Source organism: Panthera tigris, chromosome B4 (genome assembly GCF_018350195.1).
Source record: "Panthera tigris isolate Pti1 chromosome B4, P.tigris_Pti1_mat1.1, whole genome shotgun sequence".
NCBI classification, from domain to species: Eukaryota; Metazoa; Chordata; class Mammalia; order Carnivora; family Felidae; genus Panthera; species Panthera tigris.
Genome location: NC_056666.1, coordinates 140,831,211 through 140,857,716, shown reverse-complemented (window position 1 = coordinate 140,857,716; position 26,506 = coordinate 140,831,211). Strand labels below are relative to the sequence as shown.

The 26,506-nt window shown below is 44.3% G+C and overlaps 1 protein-coding gene across 2 annotated transcripts; it reads left to right on the top strand.

The window, feature by feature from the left end:
* Window positions 1–82: 82 nt before the first annotated feature.
* RABL2B (RAB, member of RAS oncogene family like 2B) lies at window positions 83–23,465 on the top strand. Of its 2 annotated transcripts, none has more exons than XM_042993657.1 (10): window positions 83–127; window positions 345–453; window positions 1,839–2,008; window positions 15,478–15,507; window positions 16,598–16,677; window positions 17,378–17,457; window positions 20,209–20,320; window positions 20,656–20,750; window positions 21,114–21,197; window positions 21,370–23,465. In XM_042993657.1, the coding sequence occupies exons 3-10, from the start codon at window positions 1,902–1,904 to the stop codon at window positions 21,448–21,450; spliced, it is 669 nt and encodes a 222-aa protein (XP_042849591.1). In that variant the 5' UTR covers window positions 83–127; window positions 345–453; window positions 1,839–1,901; the 3' UTR covers window positions 21,451–23,465. The 2 variants fall into 2 exon arrangements, with proteins under 2 accessions (XP_042849591.1, XP_042849589.1); XM_042993655.1 differs by having other exon boundaries at window positions 20,653–20,750.
* Window positions 23,466–26,506: the final 3,041 nt, after the last annotated feature.

Below are 26,506 nucleotides of genomic sequence, written 5' to 3'. Positions count from 1 at the left end.
GCTAGCCAGCCCGCGCCCAGGAGGGGTCCTTCAGGCCTCCGGCCGGGCAGCCCTCCTCTGGGTCCTTGCGCGGTTGCGTAGCAGCTGCGAGGACGCCGACTGAGCCGGAAGCGGAGCGCGGCGCGGAGTAAGTCCCCGGCTGGCCCGCGGCGTCCGAGGCGGGACCGGGTCGGAGAATGACACGATTCGGGGCGGAACGGGGACTGGGGCGGAACGCGACGGGGCGGGGTGGTCCGGGGACCGGGACAGGATCGGGATGCATAACCGGCGGGCGCGGACTGGGGAATGGTTGGCCACAGGCGGGCCAGCCTGCGGAGTCCGTGGTCTTATTTGTTTCCCCCCAGCAGGCTCAGCATTGGGACCCACCATCCCTAGGCCCTAGGCAGGAGAAGGACGCGTCGTTGGGTGCACGCAGCGGTCTGGGGGCGAGGGCAGTCCAGCCTAACCGGGAAGGTTGGTTCCGAGATGTGTTGAATGCCAAAAAAAAAAAAAAAAAAAAAAAAAAAAAAAAAAAAGTTGAATGAAAGACAGCTTGCGCACTGGATGGTGAGGACAGTGACAACCATTGAAACTCTTCGAGCTTGAAGTTAACAAGGTTGGGTTTGGCTTTGGAACAGGTCACTCTGCTCCAGCGTGGAAGTGGAAGGGGCACCCCTTCATTATGCTTACCAAGCATCTGCCACTTCCCAGGCACTGCTCATGAAGCTGAGGGTACCTGGGTAAACAAGGCTCAGTACCTACCTGAGGAGAGGCAATGGCACTGCAGTGGTACAATCAGGGAAACTCGGGATCCTGTTGGTATTTTACACCCTCCGCGGTGTTCACACCCTTGCCATCGCTCTTGCCACAGTAGACTGCCAACATCGTGTCTCCTTTCTTCTGAACCCAGCACAAGGTCTGCTCATGGTGAATGCTCAGTAAGAGCCTATGGCGTCATTTCTATGTGCCTAATTACCTCAGAGTCTGGACTATTGTACATTCTCAGTACAATTTTAAAGGTTCTGTTTGGGAGTGAGGAAAGAACAGAGCTAGAGATGATGTCACACCTAGATGTTGTCACTGGGTGGCCGGCACTGTCTTGTACAGATGAGGGATGTGAGGATTGATGTTTGGGGTGGGCAGGACTTAAGTATTTGTGTTTTCACATGTTATTTGTCCCTGTGTGGCAGAATCTACTAGTCCAAGTCTGGTAGGCAGTTGCCTACTTGAGTCTGCTGCCAAGAGAAGCAATCTTGGTGTAGGTGCAGATTTGGCATCGTCAGCATTTAGAAGATACTTGAAATAACCTTAGAGAAGAGGGTCTGTGGAATGTCCACAGTGAGAGAGGAAGAAACAGCTACTGATTGAACCAGGGTGAAAAGTGAAGGGGAGGTGAGAGGCATGAGGTGGGTGGTCAGGAATGCACATTAGGTGTCTCTGGCTGTGTGGGCTGTCATTCAGTGAGAAGAGCTCAGGTTTACAGAGGACTGTCTCTGTCTCACACTGATTGTATGACATGGGCACTGGTTTTTGTCCTTGTTTTACCAGTGAGAAACTTGTCTATGTACAGTTTGTAAAATACTGTCTTTTGAGGTGGGAGTGGAAGGTGTGGCCGTGAACATAGCTGTAGTAAAGAGATGACATAGGGTCCACCACCTGAAGAGGATTTGGGTGGGGACAAGATTACAACCCCACAGTGAAGCGAGTGACAGCCAGGTTGGTGGTGAGTAGAGAAGGATGTAAGTGTGTCCTTGGGCCCTGCTCTCATCAGCTCCTTCTCTCCCCAGTCCAGGAAGAGGAAGAAATAGATTTGGAAACTTCCCATCATTTTAACAACAGCCTCTTCTTGAACTTCCCAGACAGTGACAAGACCCCCTACACACGCACCTACCCCAGGCTGAACAGCCAGGAGCCGGGAGCCAATGGCCAGCGACAGAGCCAAACCCTGTGAGCTCGACCAAGAGAAATATGATGCTGATGACAACGTGAAGATCATCTGCCTAGGAGACAGCGCTGTGGGCAAATCCAAGTATGTTGGGAGATGAGGGAAGAAAGACCAGTCCCAGCGCAGGGGGGGGGGGGTGAGGGGGAACACATCAGCAGCTGTGTGTGTTGCAGGAGGGGGGAGCAAGTCATAAGGACTGAATAAATCAAGCTTTTTCCATGAGTCCTAGCAGCAGATATGGGCAGGTCACCCTGGAGACTGCTGAAGCAGTCCAGGGTGAGGACATCAGAGCCAGGGGATCCTGCATGTGCTGTGTGGGCGAGTCTGTGAGGCAGAAACAGTGGGAATGGAGACCCGGTGACAGATTGATTAGAAGCGGTGCAGATGCTTTCTTGGAGGAACCCATCCAGATTAAGCAGAGTAGAAAGAAATGACGACTGGCTGTGATCAGTGTGGAGACTGGCTGCATCATAACTGGCTCCAGTGCCCCTGTGCGCAGTTTGGGACTCCCACCTGTAGGGTTGAGGAGGGGCTCTACGATGCTGGCAGATCCCACACCTCCCATTCTGCCTTCTCAGCTTGAGTCTTGTCTCCTAGGTGCTCCAGGTCTACCTTGTCTTCCAGCTTCATCACTTATTACCTTACCCTTTGATTCCAAGGGCTTTGCTGGTTTTTAGGCCATCTTCATGAATTCCCATTCTCCCTGCCCTACCCCATACATACACACTGCAGCTCTAGTTTAGCGTCTTGCAGTTACTCTGACCGCCCTCAAAAACATGCCTGTACAACGAAAATGTGGGTGAGTGTTGTAGCATGGGGAGATTACATAGTAAATAGCACCCCCTTTTTCCCCAACCACGTTTAGTATTTCCCAGCACACAGGGAGCAGGAATGGCAGGCAGGCAGGCAGGGAGCAAGCTGTCAGCTCATTAGCAGATGGGGGCTGTAGAGAGTGTAGCTTGGTGTGAGCCCCAAGATGGCCACCTTGCCAGCTTCCTTGGTGCCGCCCAGCCCCAAGTTCAATGCCAGTTTCTTACAAGCCTCCCTTAGGACGACAAACACAAAGTAGTAATACAAGACTTCATCGATTACCACAGTGTTGGCCACTGGGGCCGCCCCAAGCACCAGACTTTCTCTGAAATGCCTTTCTTGTTCACACAGCACATTCGTGCCTCTTGATTCCATTTCCTGTTTGCACCTGTGTTTCTGGCCCCCCAAGCCTCTGTTGAGGGTGGACTCTAATGATGTAGTTCTTCCACTGCTTGTGAGCAGGCGTCCTCAGATCTGGTCACTGCCTCCTGAGGGGGGCTTTTCCTTCGCTCCTGCATGTGCCCCCATCCTTTCTCCATTGTATAGTCTTAGTTCTCTGATGAGATATTTGACCATATATGTGTGGGCTTGTTTCTGGGCTCTCTATTCTGTTCCATTGGTCTATATATCTGCTCTTAGGGGAGTATCATTAAGATACGATCCTACATTTTCTTCTCAAAGTTTTATAGTTTGGGGCACCTGGATGACTCAGTCGGTTGAGCGTCCACCTCATTATATCAGCTCAGTTCATGATCTCACAGTTGTAATATCAAGCCCCACATCGGGCTCCAGGCTGAGCATAGAGCCTGCTTGGGATATTCTCTCTCTCTCTCTCTCTCTCTCTCTCTCTGCCCCTCTGCCCCTCCCCTATTCACATGCACACTCTCTCTCAAATAACCAAATGTTAACAAAAAATAAAAGTTTTATAGTTTCACCTCTTAAGTTTAGGTCTTTGATCCATTTTGAGTTAACTTTTGTATATGGTGTGAGGGAAGGGACTCACCTTCATTCTTTGGCATGGCAATATCCAGTTTTTCCAGCATCATTTGTTTAAGAGACAATGCTTCCCCCCACATTGAATGGTCCTGACACCCTTGTCAGACATCAGTTGACCATGTATGTGAGGGTTTATTTCTCAAGTGTCTATTCAGTTCGTCTGTATGTTCATATTATTTGTGCCAGTACCACACTATTTTAAGTATTATAGCTTTGTGTGAAGGTTTGACCTCAGGGAAATGTGAGTCCCTCAATTTTGTTATTCTTTCACAAGATTGTTTTGGCTACTTGGGATCCCTTGAAATTCCATATGAATTTTGAGATATGTTCTTTTATTTTGCAAAAATGTCATTGGGATTGGGATAAGGATTGCATTGAATCTGTGGATTGGTTTGGGTAGTGTTACCTACTTAGCAACAGTAAGCCTTCAAATCCATGAACACTGATATCTTTACATTTATTTATGTCTAGTTTAATTTCTTTCAGCAGTGTTTTATAGTTTTAGTGTACAAGTATTATGTCTCCTTGGTTAAATTCCCTTTTCATTGCCAGTGTATGGAAATACTATTTTTGTGTGTGGAATTTATATCTTGCAGCTTTGCTGAATTATTAGCTCTATTACTGTCTTTGTGGACTTTTTAGCGTTTTCTATGTATAAAATCACTATCTTTAAATAGAAATAATTTTACTTCCATCTTTCCAATTTGGATGCCTTTTATTTCCTTTTCTTGCAAAGGTGCCTGTGTTAGGGGCTTCTTGCAGCTGGTGTATTTGACTTAAGCACCTGGGTGGCTCAGTCAGTTGAGCGTCTGACTCTTGATTTCAGCTCAGGTCATGATCTCACAGTTCATGGGATTGAGCCCCACGTCAGGCTCTGCACTAACAACATGGAGCCTGCTTGGGATTCTCTCTAAATAAACATTAAAAAAAAAAAAAAAAAAAGAGAATATGCCAGCTATGACCTGATGGATAAGGGTGGATGAGAGGTATAAGCCAGCCCTGAGCTCCCACTTTGGGGAAGTGAAAGCCCTGGGCTTGTTTTGACTGAAGGTGCACTTTCAATACACCCACAAGAAAAAGTCCCAAGATTTATTACTTACGGATCCCAGAAGTGGGAGTGAAATGAGCCAGGGGAAGGGCAGCCCTCCATCCTGGGTCACCAGCAAGCACTTATAAGGTGTTTGGGGGTGGAGGTCACTCACTTTTTGCAGGCTCAAATCTAAGTGGCTATTTAAAAAAAAAAAAAAAAAATTTAATTTACTTATTTTTTGAAGGAGGCTCCATGCCCAGTGTGGGGCTTGAATTCACAAGCCTGAGATTTAAGAGTCACGTGCTCTATGACTGAGCCAGTCAGGCACTCCCTAAGTGGTTATTTTAGAAGGTGCCAGGGAAAGACAAAGTGGGAACTTGGGCGGGCATCCTAAGCTCAGGTTCTTATCTGCATTTCGAGACTCGGTGTGAGCAGCCTTGTCCTGCTTGTCAGATGCCTGAGCAGCAGCTCAGAATGGCTGTTTTCTCCCCATAGCGCTTGGACTGGAACTTCTACGGCTGTGTTGAATGGAAATGGCAAAAGTCGGATCCTTCTCCTGTTTCTGATCTTAGGGGAAAAGCTTTTAGTCCTTCACAATTAAGTATGATGTTTATTACAGTTTTTTCGTATATGGCCTTTATCCTGTTGAGGAAATACCTTCTATTGCTAGTAATTTAGTGTTTTTGTCATGAAATGGTGTCAATTTTGGCAAATGCTTTTTATGCATTTATTGAGAACAGGTAGGATTTTTCCTTCAGTCTGTTAATATGGTATGTTTTTTCTTACATTGAGCCACCCATAAATTCCAAGAGAAATCTTCCCTGGTCACGGTATATGATCCTTTTTTCAGTATATGTGCTGCTGAAGCAAGCACGATATATGATCCTTTTAATATTAATTTGGTTGCTATTGCTGTGTTGAAGATTTTTACATGTATGTTTAAAGATACTGTTTGTTTTTCTTGTATGTCATTGTCTGGCTTTGGAATCAGGGTAATGTTGGCCTCCTAGAAAGAATTAGGAAATGCCCCTCCTCTTCAATTTTTTGGACAAGTTTGAGAAGGATTGGTGTTAATTCATTAAGTGCTTGGTAGAATTCACCAGTGAAGCTATCCAGTCCTGGCCTTTTCTTTATGGGAGATTTTTGGATACTGCTTACTTGGTATAGTCCATTCAGATTCTCTGTTTCTTCTTATATCGGTTTGGTAGTTTGCGTATTTCTAGAAATTTCCTCTAGAGTATCCAGTTTGTTGGCATACAGTTATTCATGGTAGTCTCTTTTTTTTTTTTTTTTTTTTTTTTTTTTAAGTTTATTTTGAGAGGCAGAGCCCGCAAGCAGGGGAGGCAAGAAAGAGTTTGGGAGAGAGAATCCCAAGCAGGCTCCATGCCATTTCCGTAAAATTGATGTTAGTGTCCCCAGTTCTGATTTTGATCAGATTTTGCCTTCTCTCTCTTTCCTTGGCCCAGCTAAAGGTTTATTGATTTTGTTGATCTTGTCAAAGACCTAATTATTGTTTCAGGGGTTTCTCCATTGTCTTTTTAGTCTCTATTTTGTTTATCTTCACTGAAATCTTTACTACTACCTTCCTCTCATGAGCTTGTGTTTAGTTTGCTCTTTTGTGTCTAGTGTTTTAAGGTGTAGTTTGTCGTTGATTTGAGATCTTTGTTCATTTTTAAGGTATGTGCTTAACGGGTATAAATTTTGCTCTTGGCACATCTTTGGCTTCATCCTTAAGTTTTGGTTTGCTGTGTTTCATTTTCATTCATCTCAAGACATTTTCTTTTTTTTTTTTTTTTAATGTTTACTTATTTTTGAGAGAGAGACAGACAGAGCGTGAGTGGGGGAGGAGCAGAGAGAGAAGAAGACACAGAATCAGAAGAAGGCTCCAGGCCTCTGAGCTGTCAGCACAGAACTCACAGACCTGAGCCAAAGTCAGACACTTAACTGGCTGAGCTACCCAGGCACCCCAAGTCTCAAGACATTTTCTAATTGTCCTTATGATTTCTTCTTAGACCTTTTGCTTGTTTAATACTGTGTTGTTTAATTTCCACATAGTTGTGAATTTTCTGGTTTTCCTCCTGCTATTATTTTTGGTATCCTTCCATTCTATTGGAAAAGATGCTTCCTATGATCTCAGTCTTTTTAATTTTATTAAGACTTGTTTTATGTGATCACCTGTGTTCACTTGAGAGACATGTGCTGCTGCTGTTAGGTGTAGTGTGCTCTGTATGTGTGTTAGGTCTGACTGGTGTGTGGTATTCTTCAAGTCCTTGGTTTCCTTGTTGTTCTGCCTCAGCCATTGTCCCCATTGCTGACAGTGGGGTTTGAGATCTTAGTATGTTCTCGTGTAGCTAACTACAGCTCCCTTTACTTTTATCGGTGTTTGCTTCCTGTATTTGGGGACTCTGTTTTTAGGTGCATATATGTTTATAACTTTTATATTTCCTTGGTAGATTAAAAAAACTTTTATCAATGTGTAATATCCTTCTTTGTTTCGTAACTTGTGACTGAAAGTTTATTTTGTCTGACTCTAGTACAGCTGTCCCAGCTCCTTTTTAGATACTGTTTGCATGGATTATCTTCATCTTTTGTTTTCAACCTTTTTGTGACTTTGGGTCTATTGTGAGTCTCTTACAGATAGTACATGCGTGGATCAGGTATTTTCATGTATTCTGCCAGTATTCTCACTCTTCATTGGAGAGCTTTATCCATGGACATTTGAAACAACAGTAATTGAAGCAATTACTGGTAAAGAAGGACTTATTTCTGCCATTTAGCTGTTTGTTTTCTGTGTCTTTTGGTTGTTTTCCTCAATTACTTTAATATTTTTTTTATTGATTTTTTTTTTGTAGTGTGCTATTTTGATTCTCTTTTCCCTTTTTTTGTATAATTCTTTAATTGTTTCTTAGTGGTTGCCCTAAAGACTACAATTAACATCTTAAACTTATAACAACCTATTTAAATATTACCAGTTTGTTACAGTAGTACACCAACACTCTGTTCCTAGATGTCTCCATCCCAGGCCTTTGTATTGGTTTGTTACAGACTGCATCTTTATATGTTCAGTGCTCGTTAACTTAGATTTATAGTTATTGTTTTATGTATTTGCCTTTAAAAAATTTTTTAATGTTTATTTATTTTTGAGAGAGACAGAAACAGAGCACAAGCCGGGGAGAGGCAGAGAGAGGGAGGGAGACACAGAATCGGAAGCAGGCTCCAGGCTCTGAGCTGTCGGCACAGAGCCCGACACGGGGCTCAAACTCACAAACCTTGAGATCATGACCTGAGCTGAAATCGGACGCTTAACCGACTGAGTCACCCAGGTACCCCTGTATTTGCCTTTTAAATCGTATAGGAAAAAGGGGAGTTGCAAACCAAAAGTACAAGAATACTGGCTTTTATATTTACCTACATAGCTACATTTACTGAAGATCTTTACTTCTTCATACAACTTCCAATTACCATCTAGTGCCCTTTTGTGTTAACGTAAAGGAGACTCACTTTAGCATTTCTTGTAGGGCAAGTTCACTGGTAATGAGCTTCATCAGCTTATCTTTATCTGGGAATGTCTTAACTTCTTAATTCTTGAGGGATAGTTTTCAGGATATAGAAATCTTGGTTGACAGCTTTTTTCTTTCAGGACCTTTTAAATATGTCATCCCACTGCATTCTGACTTCAGTGGTGTCTGATGAGAAAGGGGCTGTTTGTCTTATTGAGGATTTTGTCTTTAGGGTTCAACAGTTTGCCTATGATGTGTCTCAATGTGGATCTCCGGGTTTATCGTGCTTGGAATGTGTGAAGCTTTCTGGGTGTGTGTATTCATGTCTTGTGTCAAGTTTAGGAAGTTTTTAGCCATTGTTTCTTCAGATCTCTCTTTTCTTTACGATGCATATGTTAGTTTGCTTTGTGTTGTCCCACACGTTCCTTAGGCCCTGCTCATTTTTATTCTTTCTTTCTCCTGCTTCTCCAACTGGATAATTTCAACCACCTTATCTTCAAGTTTGCTGACCCTGTCTTCTGCCTGCTTAAATATGTTGTTGAAACCCTCTAGTGAGGTTATTTTGTTTTGTTTTGTTTTCATTGTAATTAATGTGCTTTTGTGCTCCAGAAGTTTTGTTGGGTTCCTTTTCATAATTTTTATCTCTTTATTAATATTCTCATTTTATTCATGTATCATTTCCTGATTTCTTTAATTCTTTGTCCATGAATTCCCTTAGCCCTTTGAGCATATTTAAGATACCCAATTTTGATAATTGACGAGTAATTCCAATGTTTGCATTTCTTTTGGGGTTGATTCTGTCAGATTCTTATTTTCATGAGAATGGGTCATATCTTCTCATTTCTTTGTAAGCTTTGGAGTTGTTTTGATGAGAATTAGACAGTCTGAGTGTTTTTTTTTTTTTTTTTCAACGTTTTTTATTTATTTTTGGGACAGAGAGAGACAGAGCATGAACGGGGGAGGGGCAGAGAGAGAGGGAGACACAGAATCGGAAACAGGCTCCAGGCTCCGAGCCATCAGCCCAGAGCCCGACGAGGGGCTCGAACTCACGGACCGCGAGATCGTGACCTGGCTGAAGTCGGACGCTTAACCGACTGCGCCACCCAGGCGCCCCCAGTCTGAGTGTTTTAATGTGACACCTTTAAAAATCAGATTCTCCCACTCTTCAGGCATTGCTGATTTCCCCTTGTTTGGGGCTAGAGTTGTCTATTTGTAATTTTTCCAGGCTATTTTCACAAAGTGTGTATTCCTTGTGTGTGGTCACTGATGTTTCTGTTCTATTATCTGTGGTCAGATAGTGACCTGACAAAGATTTCCTTAAACTTCTGGCTCCAAAAATGGAAAGAAAAACTAAGATCTTCCTAGCCCTTGAAATCTCCAATATACACCAGCACGGGAAACCTGAAGCCTGAGAGAGCTGAGACCTAATTGAGCAAAACATGTGACCCAGACTGATTGAGGGCAATATCTCTCCGGCACCCCAGACCGTAGCCAGAACCTTGGAGCACAGCTCACCAAGTTGGTGCGGCAGGCCTGAGGGATGGGCAGCTGCCGCTGGTTGGTGCAGGTTGCCCTTCTACGGGGATCAGCACTCTGTTGCCACCTAGTGCTGTCCTGCTTCTGTGCGTCCAGTCAGTTCTGAATTGGTTCGTTCTGATCATCTTTTCCAGTTTACTGGATATTTCAGGTGGGGGTTGACCCCCCCCCTAGAGCCTCCTACTTCCCCATTTCATTAACGGCCTCAAGGTTCATCTCTTCCCGGTACAGATACTCAATTGCTTCCACATGCTTAATTGATGAAACGGTTAACCCCACTCAACTATAGCGATGCCTTTGTCCTAAATGCGATGACCACACATGTGGCTGCATATATTTTAAGGGCTTATTTGTTGTCTGTCTTGACAGGGATCTTCATCTGTTCTGTTCAGTGTTATGTCATGACACCTACCATAGTATCTGCTAAGTGGTAAGCAACTTAGTAAATTTGTTTTTAACTAGTTTGTACTAAAGTTGTCTATTCTTCTGTTGAAGAACATTTACAATGTTATCATTTTTATATTAAATACAATACTGCCGTGAATATTTTTGTGCCTACCATCTTGGGCACACACTTAGGCCTGGGGTGAAATGGCCTAGTTTTAAGATTACCTCAAACACTGAGATATCCAAATTGCTCTCCAAAATAGTTCTATTAAATTTATGCTGCTGCCAGCACAGTACAAAATCCCCAACATTCAGTGTCATGTGACTTTCTGAATTGTGCCAGTCTGAAGGGATGTGAAAGCTACTTCATTTTAATTTGCGTTAAAATTATTAAATTATTAAAACACTGAGCATCTTTTTATATGTTCATTAGCCATTCACCTGTTCGTATTCTTAGTGCACAGGCTGTGTGCTCTCTCACTTGCGTATCAGAGCTGTTCATATTTTCTGTGTATTCATGCTTGTCAGTTACCAGCATTGCAGACATCTCCCAACCTGTGGTTTTTGTTTGCCTTTTTTTTAAATTTAAATCCAAGTTAGTTAACATACAGTGTAATAATGGTTTCAGGAGTAGAACCCAGTGATCCATCCCTTACATATATAACACCCAGTGTTCATCCCAACAAGTGTCCTCTCTAATGCCCATCACCCATCTGGCCCATCCCCCACCCACCTCCCCTCCAGCAACCCTCAGTTCTCTGTATTTAAGGGTCTCTTGTGGTTTTTGTCCCTCTCTGTTTTGCTTTTTTTTCTCTTTTCATTTTGAAATAATACAGATTTCACAGGATGTTGCACAGAGTGTACAGAGAGGGCCTGTGCACCCTTCACCCAGCTTCCTCAATGATAATATCTTAAGTTACTGTAGAACATTATCAAAATCAGAAAATTGGCATTGGTTTGATGCATGTATAATTCTGTGTCATTTTATCACATGTGCAGATTTATGCAACTATCAATGGAATTAAGATACAAAACTTTGGTCATTCTGCCCATTAATACTCACACCCACCCCACCTCACTTTCCACCATCCCTAACCCCTGTAACCACCAATTTATTCTCCATCTCTATAATCATGTCATTTTGGCAACATTGTGTAAATGGAATTATACAACCTGTGACCTTTTTCACTCAGCATAATATCCTTACAACCCATCCAAGTTGTTGCACTATCAATAGTGTGCTCCTTTTTGTTGCTGAATAGTATTTCATGGTAGATGGCCACGGTGTGGTTTTCCAGACTTTTCCAGTCACCTGTCAAGTGACATTTCAGTTAATTCTGGGTCTTGGCTAGTACACATGAAGTTGCTGTGAACACATGTGTGGGTTTTGGCACGGATGTAAGATTTTATTTCATTTCATGGCTAGACCATACAGTGAGTATATGTTTGATTTGTTAAGAAACTACAAGGTATTTATCCAAAGAATACAAAAATGCTGATTTGAAGGGGCACAGGCACCTCAATGTTTACAGCAGTGCTATCGACGACAGCCACCTTATGGACAGAGCCCAAATGTCCATTGACTGAGGAATGGGTAAAGAAGATGTGGTATGTATATATACAATGGAATACTAAAAGAAGACAAAAAGAATTTCATTCAAAAAGAATGAAGTCTTGCCATTTGCAGCAACGTGGATAGAACTAAAGGGTACTATGCTAAGCAAAATAAGTCAGAGAAAGATACCATATGATTTCACTCATATGTGGAATTTAAGAAACAACAGATGAACATAGGGGAAGGGAAGGAAAAATAAGATAAAAACACAGAGGGAAGCAAGCCATAAGAGACTCTTAAATACAGAGAACAAACTGAGGGTTGCTGGAGGGGAAGTGGGTGGGGGATGGGCTAGATGGGTGATGGGCATTAAGGAGGGTACTTGTTGGGATGAGCCCTGGGTGTCATATGTAAGAGATGAATCACTGGGTTCTACTCCTGAAGCCAGTGCTACACTGTGTGTTAACTAACTTGAATTTAAATAAATAAATGTTTTAAAAAAGAAATAAAATTATTTTCCAAAATGTCTGTTTTCCCACCAGTAATGTGTGAAAGATGCAGTTTTTTCTGCATCCTTGCCAACATTTAGTGTTATTGCTAATTTTTATCTTAGCCGTCGTGGCAGGCATGTAGTCATAGCTCAGCATGGTCTTACTCTCCATGTCCCTAATGCCTGGTGATGTAGAACATCTCCTCTTCGGTTACATGTCTCTTCATGCCTTCTGCTCATTTTCTAATTGAGAGTTTTTTTCATTGTGGAGTTTTGGCTATTATTTTTCCAGGTACTGGTCTTTGCTGGATGTGCTCTTTGCAAACATTTTCTTCCTGTTGAGAGCTTGTCTTCCACTGTCTTGTAACAAGCTATTTCATAGAGCAGAAGGTTCTACTTTTCATGAAGTCCATTTGTTTCTTTTATGGATCATGCTTTTGATGTTACTGAAGTCATGGACTTTGATCTCTACCAAGCCCTGGGTCCCAAAGATCTTTTTCCTGTGTTTTCTTATAAAAGCTTTGTATTTTTACATTTTACGTTTAAGTCTGTGATCAATTTTGTTTATTTTAATTTTTTTTAACGTTTATTTTTTTATTTTTGAGACAGAGCATGAATGGGGGGAGGGGCAGAGAGAGAGGGAGACACAGAATCAGAAGCAGGCTCCAGGCTCTGAGCCATCAACCCAGAGCCCGACGCGGGGCTCGAACTCACGGACCGTGAGATCGTGACCTGAGCTGAAGTCGGACGCTTCACCGACTGAGCCACCCAGGCGCCCCTATCTGTGATCAATTTTGAATTAACTTTTGTTTAAGGTATGAGGGTTTGGGGTAAAGGTTTATTTTTTCCTTTGTAGATACTCACTTGGCCCAGCATCATTTGTTGAAAGACTGTCATTCCTCCATTGCCTTCTGCACTTTTGTGAAAAACCAGTTGGCTTTACTTCTGTGAGACTATTTCTGGGTTCCTTCTTGTATTCCATTAGTCTGTGTGTCTGTCCCGCTGCCAGTACCACACATCTTGCTTACAGTAGCTATAGTAAGTCTTAAAATTGGGTAGACTGATTCTTCCCATTTTATTCTTATTCACATTTGTTTTAGCTTTTTAATTCCTTTGCCTGCCTACATAAGTTGTATGCAATCTTGACGATACCTATAAAACATCTTGCTGGAATTTTAATAGGCATTGCATTAAGCCTGTATATCAATTTTAGGAGAATTGACATCGTTTTTTTATTGAGTTTTCCAATCCATAAACATAGTATGTCTCTCTATTTATTCAGATCTTTAATTTTTTTCATCAGTATTTTGTACTTTTCAACATACTAATTCCCCTCGTTTCTTATTTTATTTTTTTTAATCGAGAATGGATGTTGAGTTTTGCAGATGCATTTTCTCCATCAATCAATATGATCCTGTGATTTTCTTCTTTAGGCAGTTAATATGTTAGATTGCATTCATTGATTTTCAGATATCGAACTAGTCTGGCACGCCTGAAATGCTTCATACTTGGTCATGGTGTATAACTTCTTTTGTATGTTCCTGAATTCTGTTAATAATTTGTTGATGCTATATTCATGGAAGATATTGGTCTGTAAGGTTGTTTTTCTTTTCCTGTACTGTCTTTGACTGATTTTGATATCAGGATAAAGTGACTTCATAAAATGAATTCCCTCTTCTTCTGTTCTCTGGAAGAGATTGTGCAAAATTGATATTAATTCTTACAGTGTTTGGCAGAATTCTACCCTGAAACCATCTGGGCCTAGAGATTTATAGTTACAGAGCTATTCAAATGATCTCTTTCTTACTAGGTTAGTTTTGCTTGTTTGTGCTTTTAGGAATTGGCCCATTATTGAAGCTTTCTGTATTTTCATTTATTTCAAGCACATCTATAGTTGCTCATTTATGACAGCTACTTTAAAAACTTTGACAGATAATTTGAACATCTGTATCAGCACAGTGTTGGCATTTATTGATTATCTTTTTTCATTCACTTTGAGATCTTCCTTGATTCTTAATATGATGAATGATTTTTGGAAGAAACTTGGATATTTTGAAGATCATGTTATGAGACTCTGAATCTTATTTGAACCTTCTGTTTTAGCTGGCTTCCTGCAGCACTGCTTCAGTAGAAGAAGGGGGGAGGCAGCACCTGTGGTCTCCACTGACACTATGGGGTGGCGGCAGCGGGGGGGTGTCTCATTGCCATATGGTAGAGAAGAAAGTTCCAGCTCCCTATTAGGACAGCTTGGTAATGTTGTTGAGGTACCCCCCAAGGGTGGAAATCTAAGCTCCCCACTGAGGCTACAGTTTTTCCTGTGGTGTTTGCATGCTAGTCATAGTCTAAATGTTTTTTGTCCTAGGCACTGGCTGTGCAGCAATAAACTAAAATTGCTTTCGTGGCCTCCCATTCTAGTCGAGAGAGGTAAACTGTCAATAAGTAAAATACTGAGTGTTTCTGTTGGTATTACCTACAGGGTAAGACAGAGTACAAGGTAAGATAGAACTTGCCTATTACAAGTAAGATCACCAGGGAAGGTCCCACTGCTCAGGTGACATTTGAGCAAAGCCCTGGAGGACCTGCAGAATATTAGGGGAATGGCTCTTGGGCAGAGGGCACAGTCTGCCTGGTGTCAGTTTCCTAGGCATAAAGCAGGGATCATGGTGTTTGTCAGTAGTGTGCAGAGGCAGGAACAGTGGGTCTGAGAGCCTCGCGTGGACTGGTATATGAACTTGTGGTAATGTAGCCTGTTTTGTTATGAGGGGCTAGTAATGCTGATTCCAGGTTCCAGACTTGGAGAATGGGGTGATGCCACTAACTAGATAATTCAGGAACAAGGACAGGATGAGTGGGTTAAACAAACTCACTTTTAGACTTATTGAGTTCATGGTTCACACAGACTTCTCCAGTGTAGACATATGGCAGAGCTCCAAAGATCGGTCTTTATCCCTTCAACTAATATAGGTTACCGGCTGTTGTGGTGCTCCAAAAGAAGGAAGGTGAGGTCCCTGCCCTCCGGCAAAGCAGCTGTGGGTGCTGGATCGGTGTTACAACTAAGGGATGCCGGGCACTTAAGGGGAGTCAAGAAGAGGGTTGGGGGGCAGTTCCTGGGCATTGTCCTAAAAGGAAACTGTGTGGCTGTGGAATGAATGGCCCCAGCTTGTCAGCCTGGACAGGGGTTATGACGCGGGGCAAGGAGGAGGAAGGTTGAAGGATGTACCCTGATCACCTTGCACACTGTCCTTACAGACTTATGGAGAGGTTTCTCATGGATGGATTGTATCCTTCAAAGTTTGAAGTGCTCCTTGTTCCTGGGGCCCTTCTCCCCTCATGCCAACTCAACCTCACTGTTCACCCCTTTGCCCTGGGGAGGAGGGCTAGGTGAGTGAATGCATAGGTTTCCTTCATGACTGTTCTCACCAGTGTCCTATTTGCATTTGCTTTACATCAGAAAGACAATAGAATGGCTAACAGTACCTGGTCACGTGCCTGGATTCAAACCCCACCTCCTCCTCCTTAGTAGCTCTGGCCTTGGCCAAGTCACTTAACCTCTCTGACCTCAAAGCTTGGGCTAATGCTTTAAAATTCTCTGGTATGAATGAACTTTGTAAAACAGGAACTGCTCCCTCCTTCTATGGATTGTCACAAGGTCTAGGCTTGGAGCGAGACACTCCCTGGCAACTGGGATGGTTTTAAAAAGCTTCCCACGTCAATCTACTAAGAACTGTGGCAGAAAAGAGCCCTAGAGTGTCCTGCTTCCTGCCCTGGGCCTTGACCCCCAAGGTGGAGCCTGAGTATATCTTGCTTCACCTGCTACCAAGTGCTTCTTTGCAGCTGCCCCTGCATCATCCCAGCTTTGCTGGTTCGACCACCCTGCATCTTGCAGCTTCAGGAAGTAATTCCCCAGGCTTTTTGTTGGGGTTTCATGTACAGGCAGGTCACAAACAGCTTGTCAGCTGTCTAGCTTGTAGAGATTAATTTTCCCTGGAATGGTCATGTTGCTGCCTAAGGCTGGGTTTCCCCTCTGGCCTGCAAGAGCCCCGTCCCTGAAGAGGCTGGGGCCCCCAAGGTTGCATTTTCCAAGTACGTGATGCTGTTTATGATGGCTTCTCTTGTAAAATTCCATTCCATGCTGTCCCTGGTACTTAGATGGCCGGGATGTCTCCCAGCCTCTCCTGCCCTTCGCCTTTCCATGGGGTTTGTGCCAGTGATACTTGAAAGTGATCCTGTCTGCCACATTCATTCAGTTTAAAATCTAAAGAACTCCAAAAAGAAAAGGAGAGGGCCAGTTTCATCACACCAGTGCCTCCCCCCAAGCACCTTCCTTGCCTTCCTTTTTGTTCATCTCTTTTCCTTAACCTGAATGCAGTCAGCCGCAACAGCTGTCCACGTATGCCCTGACCCTGTACAAGCACACGGCCACGGTGGACGGCAAGACTGTCCTTGTGGGTGAGCAGCACAAGGCCGAGCCATAGACTCTCAAGGACGAGGAAAGGGGAGGGGATGGAAGTCTCTGGGAGAGAGGCAGGCAGGGAGCAAATGAGACCCCCAGCAGAGACTAAGGGTGGTAGGAAGGACCGAGAGAGGAGCCTAGGGAGGGTGGGAGGAGGCACTCAAGACCTCCGTTCCAGCTCTCTGACCTGGTATTCTAATTTAACCAGCATAAAGAAATAACAGTTGTGGTCTGAATATTATCTTCCACAAAAGCTTTTAAGATTGTGAGGTCATAGCCTTCTGCTTGGTTAGGCCATGCACCCTGCCTGCCTGTGTCCACCATCTGTGGTCAACACACGTGGAAAATCAGCCTGGTTTTGACCTCGGAAGGTCCTGCATCTTGTGGGTGGGAGAACAGGGACACCTGCCTTCTCCCTTTCGGGACTTCCTGTCTGCATTCTCCTTCCTCCTGGCCTGCCCATGTGTCTTCTTCTCACCCACCCCCATGCACCCCCATACACACACCTCCCACGGCACACCCAGGTGCGTTGTGTCCTGATGACGCACACATGCGCGCTGTGTGGTCTTCGTTCCTCCCTGTCCTCCCCGCGTGTTCTGTTTCTGCACACAGAGATCTGCACAGAGATGCTCAGTGTGTTCGGGTCTCTCTGCCCTCCGGCCCCATGAGGCAGTCAGAGCTGTGTTCCTGTTGCAGACTTTTGGGACACAGCCGGCCAGGAGCGGTTCCAGAGCATGCATGCCTCCTACTACCACAAGGCCCACGCCTGCATCATGGTATGAAACCAGCCGGGCAGTGGACAGGCTACCCTCTGGGCAAGCTTGAGGGGTGACCCAGCAGTGCTGAGCCCTCCTCACCAAGGCCGGGTGCTGGGGGAGAGGGGAACAGGGAAGCCTGGGGAGGTTTCAAACTACACGTGCTTCCAGAGGTTCTGAGTGTGAACAGGCCCAGGTGAGCTTCGCTTCAAGTGGGTCCGGATGAGGAACCCCCATCCAGGGGGAGGAACCCCCATCCAGGGGGAGGAACACACCCAGGGCCTCAGCATCAGGCATGCCATCTAAGTAAGGCAAATACAATCCTTTCCTGATGGAGCCACCTACTCGGATAGGCTCTCGAGGCCCCCTTGACTGCCAGCTGGTGTTGCTCCCAAGTGGCCCCTTTCCTCTGTGCTGTCCAGAACACAGTCTTCAGAGGTCCCCCCAGAGCCACAGGATAAAAAGTGCCATAAGAGGGCCTGAGGGAGGGCTAGGGAAGCACAGGAGAGCTGTGCAAGGCTGTGTCTCTAGGGCCTCCTGCCCAGAGTCCTGGCTCCATTCACAGGTTCCACTATCCCGTAACACAAAATCTCTTGAAATTTTCCAAATTGTAATACTAGGTAGTATCTTTAAGGGGACAGAACAAGGAGGTGACTGGGAAAGGCAGATGGGGGCAGTGCAGGCCAGCAGTCTCACCTGGAGGCTCACATAGTCAACATCTTTGACCTTGGAGAACTGGGAGGGCAAGGCCCAGCCATTTGTTTTGATTCTGCGCTGGCATTTGGGGCTTTGAGCCCACCTCCGTTTTCTCTCTGGGAGTGTACTCCTCCTGCCTCTGACCCCTCTCCATTGGCTCCATTTGGACTGTCTTCTGAAACCTGGGGATGTCTGTCCTGCCAGCATTCCTACATGCCTGTATCTCCCGGTGCCTGCTGCATGGGGCCAGGCAGGTAGAAAGCGCTCACCTGGTGATGAGCACCTGGGGATCTGCTAGTCCCAGAGGGAGCTAGGCTTCCACCCTCCACCTTGAACCACCTTGAAGTCTTGATGGGGCTGCTCCTCGTCCCAGCCAGCTCCTCCTCAGCTCTCAAAACAAGGAGAGGCAGCTCAGGAAACCAGACCTGGATGAAAGGTGATCGACAGTGATCATGGGAGGCAGCCTGATGTGAAGCCGATTGCAGAAGACCCATTACAAGTGTCATTTAAATTCAAGACAGCATGGTCATTTGTTGAAATGGGGCCTGTGGGTACCACGGAAGAACCTCCCGGGGGGGGACCTCCTGCTGCCTCCAGGGTAGGGACCCATGCCCACTGCCATGCAGAGCAAGCCCCTGGCCCCGGGTGAGATCCATTTGGTCCCATGCAGGACTGGGTGGTTTGGAAGTAAGAGCAGCCATTCCAGCAGGTTACAGGGTTGTCCAGCTCTATCTACTGTGTGCCGGGGCGTTTGAGCCCATCCTGGAGGATGGCCTTTGAGGAGCTCCCAGGGGGTTGGAGGGACTCCATCCCTGCAGCAGCAACTTGAAGCGTCTCAGGACTTCTGGCCTCCCCTGTCCTTTGAGCCAGTCTGCGGTGTTCATGTTTATTGCTAATATTTTAAAATAGGTAAAAAACACTATAACTTGTAAACTGGTAATCAAATTACAAGCTACAAAATAATAAAAGACAGTCTTTCCATCTCCGGCCACCTACAACGGATGGTCGTGTGGAACTGCTCCAGCTTCCTGATCCAGAGGGACAAGCGGACACACAGCACCGGCCCCGTCACTTGAGGGCTCTCAGCTCCTTCCGCTACAACTGGCTGATTCTCCCCAAGACTGTGAGGAGGAGCCTGCGGCCCAGCGGGGGTTAGTGGTGGTTAGTGGTGGTCGTGAAGTGGAGACCTGGCCAGTGAACACCCACTGCCTCCTGCGTGTGGACCACTACCAACAACAAGAACGCTTGGACGACCCTCCCAGCATCAGGCCCAGGATCTGCAGGAACAAGCACCACTGCGATTCCCAGAGCCAGCACAGTCCTCCGCAGCCAGAGCCTGGTGGCGGCGAAGACGCACCTGCCCCCTCCGCCAAAGCAGGAGAGATGCCGGCTGCCTCATGATGATCATGATGATGATGATGATAATGGCTAGAAACTACTTTTAGGAAGTTTAAAATACAAAATGAATACGAGATTAAACAAAAGTTTAAAATTAAAAGTACATCAATAGTAACTAAAGGGGAATTTTACAAGCATTTAAAATTATCACAAAGAAATTTTAAGACAAAGTTTAAGCAATAAAAATAAGAATAGACTAAGGGGGAGAAAAAGCAAAAATTTACAATTTGTAACAGACTATTGATTAGTACAATGATACAACTTGGTTAAAATAGGTAAACGGAATTAGGTGACAACAGAAAAGGAACAAACTTTTTTTTTAAGATTTATTTTATTTTTAGAGAGTGCGGGAGAGAGGGACAGAGGGAGAGAGAGACTTCTTAGCAGGCTCCACACTTAGCACGGAGCCCAACGAAGGGCTCAGTCCCATGACCCTGGGATCACGACCTGAGCTGAAATCAAGAGTCAGACATTCAACCAACTGAGCCGCGCAAGCATCCCTGGAATAAACATTTTAAAAACCACTTTTGGATCTGAGGCTCTGAGGGCTTCCCTTAGAGGGACGGGAACAAGTGTAGCCTCTGTTCACGGGGCCGCTTGCCTGCATGTGCACATCACGTGTGGGGGGGGTGCAGATACCGACAACCTGAGCTCTCTCCCCTCCTGTGTTCGTTGCAGGTGTTCGATGTGCAGAGGAAAGTCACCTACAAGAACCTGAGCACCTGGTACACAGAGCTTCGGGAGTTCAGGCCAGAGATCCCGTGCATCGTGGTGGCCAATAAAATTGATGGTGGGGCCATCCCTGCATCTGCGTGTCAGCATTCCGTGGGGGACCCACCACCACACATTTCCTCCTCCATTCCTGGGGCAGTGAACCTTCAGTGATCTGTCCTTCTTCCCTTGTTTGCTTGCCATCAATCTCTTGCCAGTAAAGATACCAACTGAGGCAATCTTCCCTCTCCCCGAGACACAAATCCCTTTAAATGAACTCTTTCTAGGACATGTCCCCTGATTGCCCCTGCCTGCCCCACTTTCTGGAATGGGGGCCTCCAGTGACCTGTCCTGCCAATTCCTGTCCTTGTCGCTTGATAGACAGGCCAGTGTTTTACCTTCTCTCTACAGCAGACATAAAGATGACCCAAAAGAGCTTCAATTTTGCCAGGAAGTTCTCCCTTCCCCTGTACTTTGTCTCAGCTGCTGATGGTACCAATGTTGTGAAGGTAATGGTGGACTGCAGAGGTAGTCTAGTGAGGTTAGGGAAGGCCAAATGGTGAAGGGACCAGGGAAGCTGCAAAGAGAAGGGCTGGCCACAGGGACGGTGGAGAGGACAGGTATTGCAGGGACTATGAGTGGGCAATCCAGAGCAATAGAATAGGAAGGGGTCATTGTATTGACAGTAAGGGAGGTAATGGGCTGAGCTTGGCGAGAAAAAGTACATTGATGGGGAGAAGGTGAATTGAGGGGTGACCTTGCCGACTTTAGGGGTAGAGTATTGGGTGGACATATGACACGGACAGGGCATTGGCACCCACGGCCATGTCTTCCTTCTTTCCTTCCTTCCACCACCTCCACCTCACCCCCAGCTCTTCAATGATGCAATTCGATTAGCTGTGTCGTACAAACACAACTCCCGGGACTTCATGGACGAGGTTTTGCAGGAGCTTGAGGTAGGTCAGGCCAAAATTTTGGGTGGGATAAGGAAAACAACTTCTCAGAGGGATGTGGAACATAACCCAGCCTTTGCAGGCAACACATGCCCATCATGCATGCGCCCCTAGAATTACCAGAGCTGTGCTCGGCATGTACAGGGCCAGACCTCACCTGCAACCTTGTTCACAGAACTTTGATTTGGAGCAGAAGGAGGAAGATGTGCCAGACCAAGTGCAGCGTGGCAGTCTTGAGAGCCTCTCCCCTTCCTGAGAGAAGGAAGCCTCTCTTCATGGACTTGGGGGGTGGGGGTTCTTTCAGAATACCCTCCCCTCAACAACCCTCCAGCTCTGAATTGAAAAACTCTTGCAGGCCATCCCCCTTTCTACCTCCTGCAAGCCCACCCATTCCCCCCACCACCACCTCCATGGCCCATGATACCTGACCTTTCCACAGTTGCCACCCCCACCCCCGTACTCAGGGACAGGGATGGGGTCTGCACAAGCAAGCGCCCTCGACAAGTATGAGAAGTCCAAGCAGAGCGTCAAGCAGAGTTAGAGATCAGTACCTGAAGCCTCCCTATGTTGTGTAGGGGCAGTGAAGAGCTTCAGGGAACATGCTTTGTGTATCTTTCAAATAAAAGGAAACTGAGGTGTGTTTTCTCTCCCAGAACTGACCTCAGGGCCTATTCATTGCCTTTCCACCAAGGGAATTATTTCTAATCCCTTACCATCCCATTCCCACCTCTACAGATTTGGGGGGTGGGGGGGGTGCTCCATTCTTTTTCCTCTTTAGTCTCCCAACCAGCTTTTTTTAGAAATGGTTTTGAGCAGACAGCTGTTCATCCCACATGTTTCTCAGGGTACCTGGGTACTGCCAGCACACTGGTAAACTGAGGTCTAGATCACAGGACAGGTTGGCCATTAAAGTCAGGGAAACAGGTGACATGTCTAACAACACTTAATACCATGGCTCACCTATTTGGATTAGAAGAGCTTCCCGTAGCCGCCACCCCCCCCCCCCACTTGTTTTTTGAGACTATTTGGGCACTGCTTTGTGGGGCAGGGAGAAGGGCTGCCCTACTGCCTTTCCCACTTCTCTCCTGGACTTGGGGCTCACTGGTGTGTGTATGATCATCCTGTGCATTGTTTCCATTGCTTTCATTTTTATAGTAAAGCTTGACTTAACACAAACATTACACGTTATGTGCATGCTTGTGGGTCTGGATTTCACTGAGCAAAAACCCACAGAAAGAACTTGTGATCATCAGCTGATTAGGAGGAAGGTTGCCTTGACCTGACATGCGAGGGCAGCCCTGGTCAGCTTTACTGACCATTTCAATGGAATTCAGCATTTTAAAAAGAATGTGTATTTGGGAAGAACAAGAAACAAGAACAAACCTTATTTGCCTTTAAATTACTAATTCTTACAATTTCAACTGAAAAGATGTAACTTGACCTGGGATTTGGGGGAATGTGTTACCCCGGTGAGGTGGGCCTTTAAGAATGTCAAAAACAAAACAAAAAACATTTGGTGTTGTAAATGACTCGTGTAAGTATCTTTTTAACATAATGGCTTTATTGAGATATCATTCAAAGACCATAGAATTCACCATCAGTATTGGTTTCGTGTAACCATTTGGAGTCAGGTTCCAAAGTGAGGGGAGCAGGAGAGGGTGGGAGGCCAGCTTCAGTCTCCTCTGCCTCAGAGTTGGTCCCACTTAGAGACCAGGAGCTTTTCGTGGAGGTCAGCTATTGTGGGACAGGGAGGGGGGTGAAGGTGGTGGCCCCTAGCCTCCAAAGCAAAGTGGCTCCTCCTGCGAGTCAGCAAAGGGCAGTTCTCTGGAGAAAAGGGCAGGGTTATCCATCAACACTTAAAGCAGCCAGGGGGGGAGTGCTCAGGCAGGGTGCCAGAAGCACCCATGGCCACCCACCTTCACATGCTCAGACCCACCTGCTGCTTAAAGTTCATTCCACCCTGACTAATACAGGGAACACCACCCCTGGATCTTTTTTTAAATAATTTATTGAGGTGAAACTTATATAACATAAAATTAACCATTTTAAAGTAAACGACGCAGTCCCATTTAGTACAATTTCAATGCTGTGCAACTATCACCTCTGTCTAGTTCTAAAATATTTCCATCACTCAAAAGTAAAACCCCTTGCTCATCAAGCAGTTTCTCCCCCAGACCCCCTCCCTTCAGCCCCTAGCAAATTCTAAGCTGTATTCTGTCTATGGATTTACCTATCCTGAATATTTCATATAAATGGAATTATATACTGTGACCTTTTGTGTCTGTCTTCTTTAGCACAATGTTTTCAAGATTCATCCATGTATTAAATATTTCATTCCTTTTTAGGACAGAATCGTGTTCCATTGTATGTATCTACCACCATTTGTTTACCACCACCACCACCCCCCCATTCGTTGATGGACATTTGGGCCGTTTCCACCTCTTAGCTATACGAGTAGTGCTGCTACAAACAGGCTTGTACGCGGACTTCCATGAGCAGCAGGCTTCTGCCGTCACAAATTACCACTGCCCGTAAGGCTTACAGCAGATGCTTGTTTCTCAGTTCTGCAGCCTGGGTACTCTAAGGGTGCCAACAAGGTTGGTTTCGTTCTGAAACCTTGTTTCTTGGCTTGTAGGCAGCTGCCCTCTCACTGTGTGCACACAGGACCTCTTTGTGATCAGAGAGATCTCTTTCTCTTCGCCTTCTTAAAAGACCATACATCCTTTGACATCCAGATTGGGCCCTACCTCATTTAACATTATTTAACTCCCTAAATTCCTTGACTCCAAATACCGTCACATGGAGGGTTAGGGCTTCAACATGAATTCCAAGGGGACATAATTCAGACCATGGTACAGTACATAATTAGGAGTGGCATTGAAGGATCATACGGTAATTGCACGTTTAAACTTTTGAGGAACTTCCAATGTTTCTCAAAGTGGAACCATGTTACTGTCCTACAAGCAATGGACAAGGGTTCCAATTTCCCCACATCCTTGCTAGCACTTGTTAGTTTCCATTTTTAAAGACACATTTAGTCATTCTAGTGTTGTAAAGTGGTACCTCATTGTGGTTTTGATTTGCGTTTCCCTAATGACATGATGTTGAGCATCTCTTCATATGTTTGTTAGCCATTTGTAAATTTTCTTTGGAGAGATATCTATTCAAATACTTTGCCTGCTTTTAAATTGGGTTGTCTTTTTGTTGTTGAGTTATAAGAGTTCTTTATATATTCTGGATCTAAATCCTCATCATATTTATGATTTACAACTATTTTTTCCCATTCTATAGATTGTCTTTACACTTCCTTGATAATGTCTTTGATGCATGAAAGTCCAATTTTTTTCCTTTTGTTGCTCACCTATCTAAGAATCCATTGCCAATTCCAAAGTCATGAAGACTTAACCTTTATGTTTTCTTCCAAGAGTTTTATGGTTCCAGCTCTTATATTTAGGTCACTGATCCATTTTGAGTTAATTTTTGTATATGGTGTGAGGTAGGGGTCCAACTTCATGCCTGTGCATGTGGACATCCAATTGTTCTGGCATCATTTGTTGCAAAGACTTTCTTTTTTTTTTTTTTTTTCCTAATCTCTACACCCATCATAGGGCTCAAATTTACAACCCCCAAGATTTAAGAGTTGCACACTCCACCAGCTGAGCCAGTCAGACACCCCTGTAAAGACTATTGTTTTCTCTTTGAATGGTTTTGCCACCTTGTCAAAAATCAGTTGGTCATGATTATATGAATTTATTTCTGGACTCTCTATTCTGTTGGTCTAGATGTGTATTCTTATGTGAGTACACACTATTGTAATTACCGTAGCTTCATAGCACAATTTTGAGCTTGGGAAGTATGAGTCCTTCAACTTTGTTCTTTTTAAAGATTGTTTTGATATCTTAACAATATTAAGTCTTCCAATCGATGAATATGGGATCTCTTTCCGTTTATTTAGGTCTTTAATTTCTTTCAGCAGTGTTTGTAGTTCTCATGTAAAAATCTTTCACTTCTTGTTTACATTTATTTCCAGATATTCTGTGGAAGCTATTTCCTTTTTTGATTGCTCATTGCTGGTTATAGAAACACAGATCATTTATGTGTGTTGATCTTGTACCCTGAAACCTTGCTGAATTATTTTATTAACTCTAGTAGTTTTCTGTGGATACTTGTACATTTTCTACAAATAGAATCATATATGCATACTGAAAAAGTTTTATTGATTCCTTTCTAATTTAGAAGCCTTTTGTTTCCTTTTCTTGCCTAAGTGCTCTGACTAGAACTTCCAATATCATATTAAAGTGTGAAAGCAGGCATCTTTGCCTCATTCCTGATCTTAGGGGGAAAGTATTCAGTTTTTCACTGTTGAGTATGATGTTAGCTATGGGTTTTTCATATGACCTTTATCACGTCGTAGAAGCTCCCTTCTGTTCCTAATTTTCTGAGTGTGTTTATTATCAAAGACTTGAAATTTGGCAAATGCTTTTCCTACATCAAATGACATAACTGTGTGTTTATCCACTTCATTCTATCAATGTCATATATTACATTGATTGAGTTTTGCATATTGTACCACCCTTGCATTCCTGTAATAAACCCATTTGTTGATGGCATATAATCCTTTTAATATGATATTGAATATGCTAGTCTTTTGCAAAAGGTTTTTGCATCTGTATTCTTAAGGGATTTTAGAGTTCTTTTAGGTAAATTCTTAAGGGATTTTAGGGATATTTGATGGTAATTTTCTTTGCTTGCACTGTAGCTTTGATATCAAAATAATGCTACCCTCTTAGAATGAGTTAGGAAATGGCTGCTCTTCTGTTTTTTGGAATAGTTTGGGAGGATGGGTGTTAATTCTTCTTTAAATGTTTGATCTATTGCTCAGAATTCAATAGATCAAGTCTTTGACCTATTGCTCAGAATTCACCAGTGAAGGCATCTGGTTCTGAACTTTTCTTTCCTAGAAGGTCTTTTTTTCTCTCTCTCTCTCTTTTTCCAAACTAATGTAATCATTGCTCTTTGTAGGTCTGTTCAAACTTTCAATTTCTTCTATTTCTTGTTGAATCAGTTTGGTAATTTGTGTTTTTCTAAGAATTTGTTTATTTTATCTAGGTTACATAATTTGGAAGATGTACTTATTTATAGATTTTCCTATTTTTTTATTTCTGTATAATTAGTCTTAATGATACAACTCTCATTTTTTATTTTAGTTATTTTCACCTTTTCTCATTTTTCTTTGTCATTATAGCTAAAATTTTGTCAATTTTGTTGATCTATTCAAACTAACTTCTGGTGTAATTACTCCTGTTTTTCTT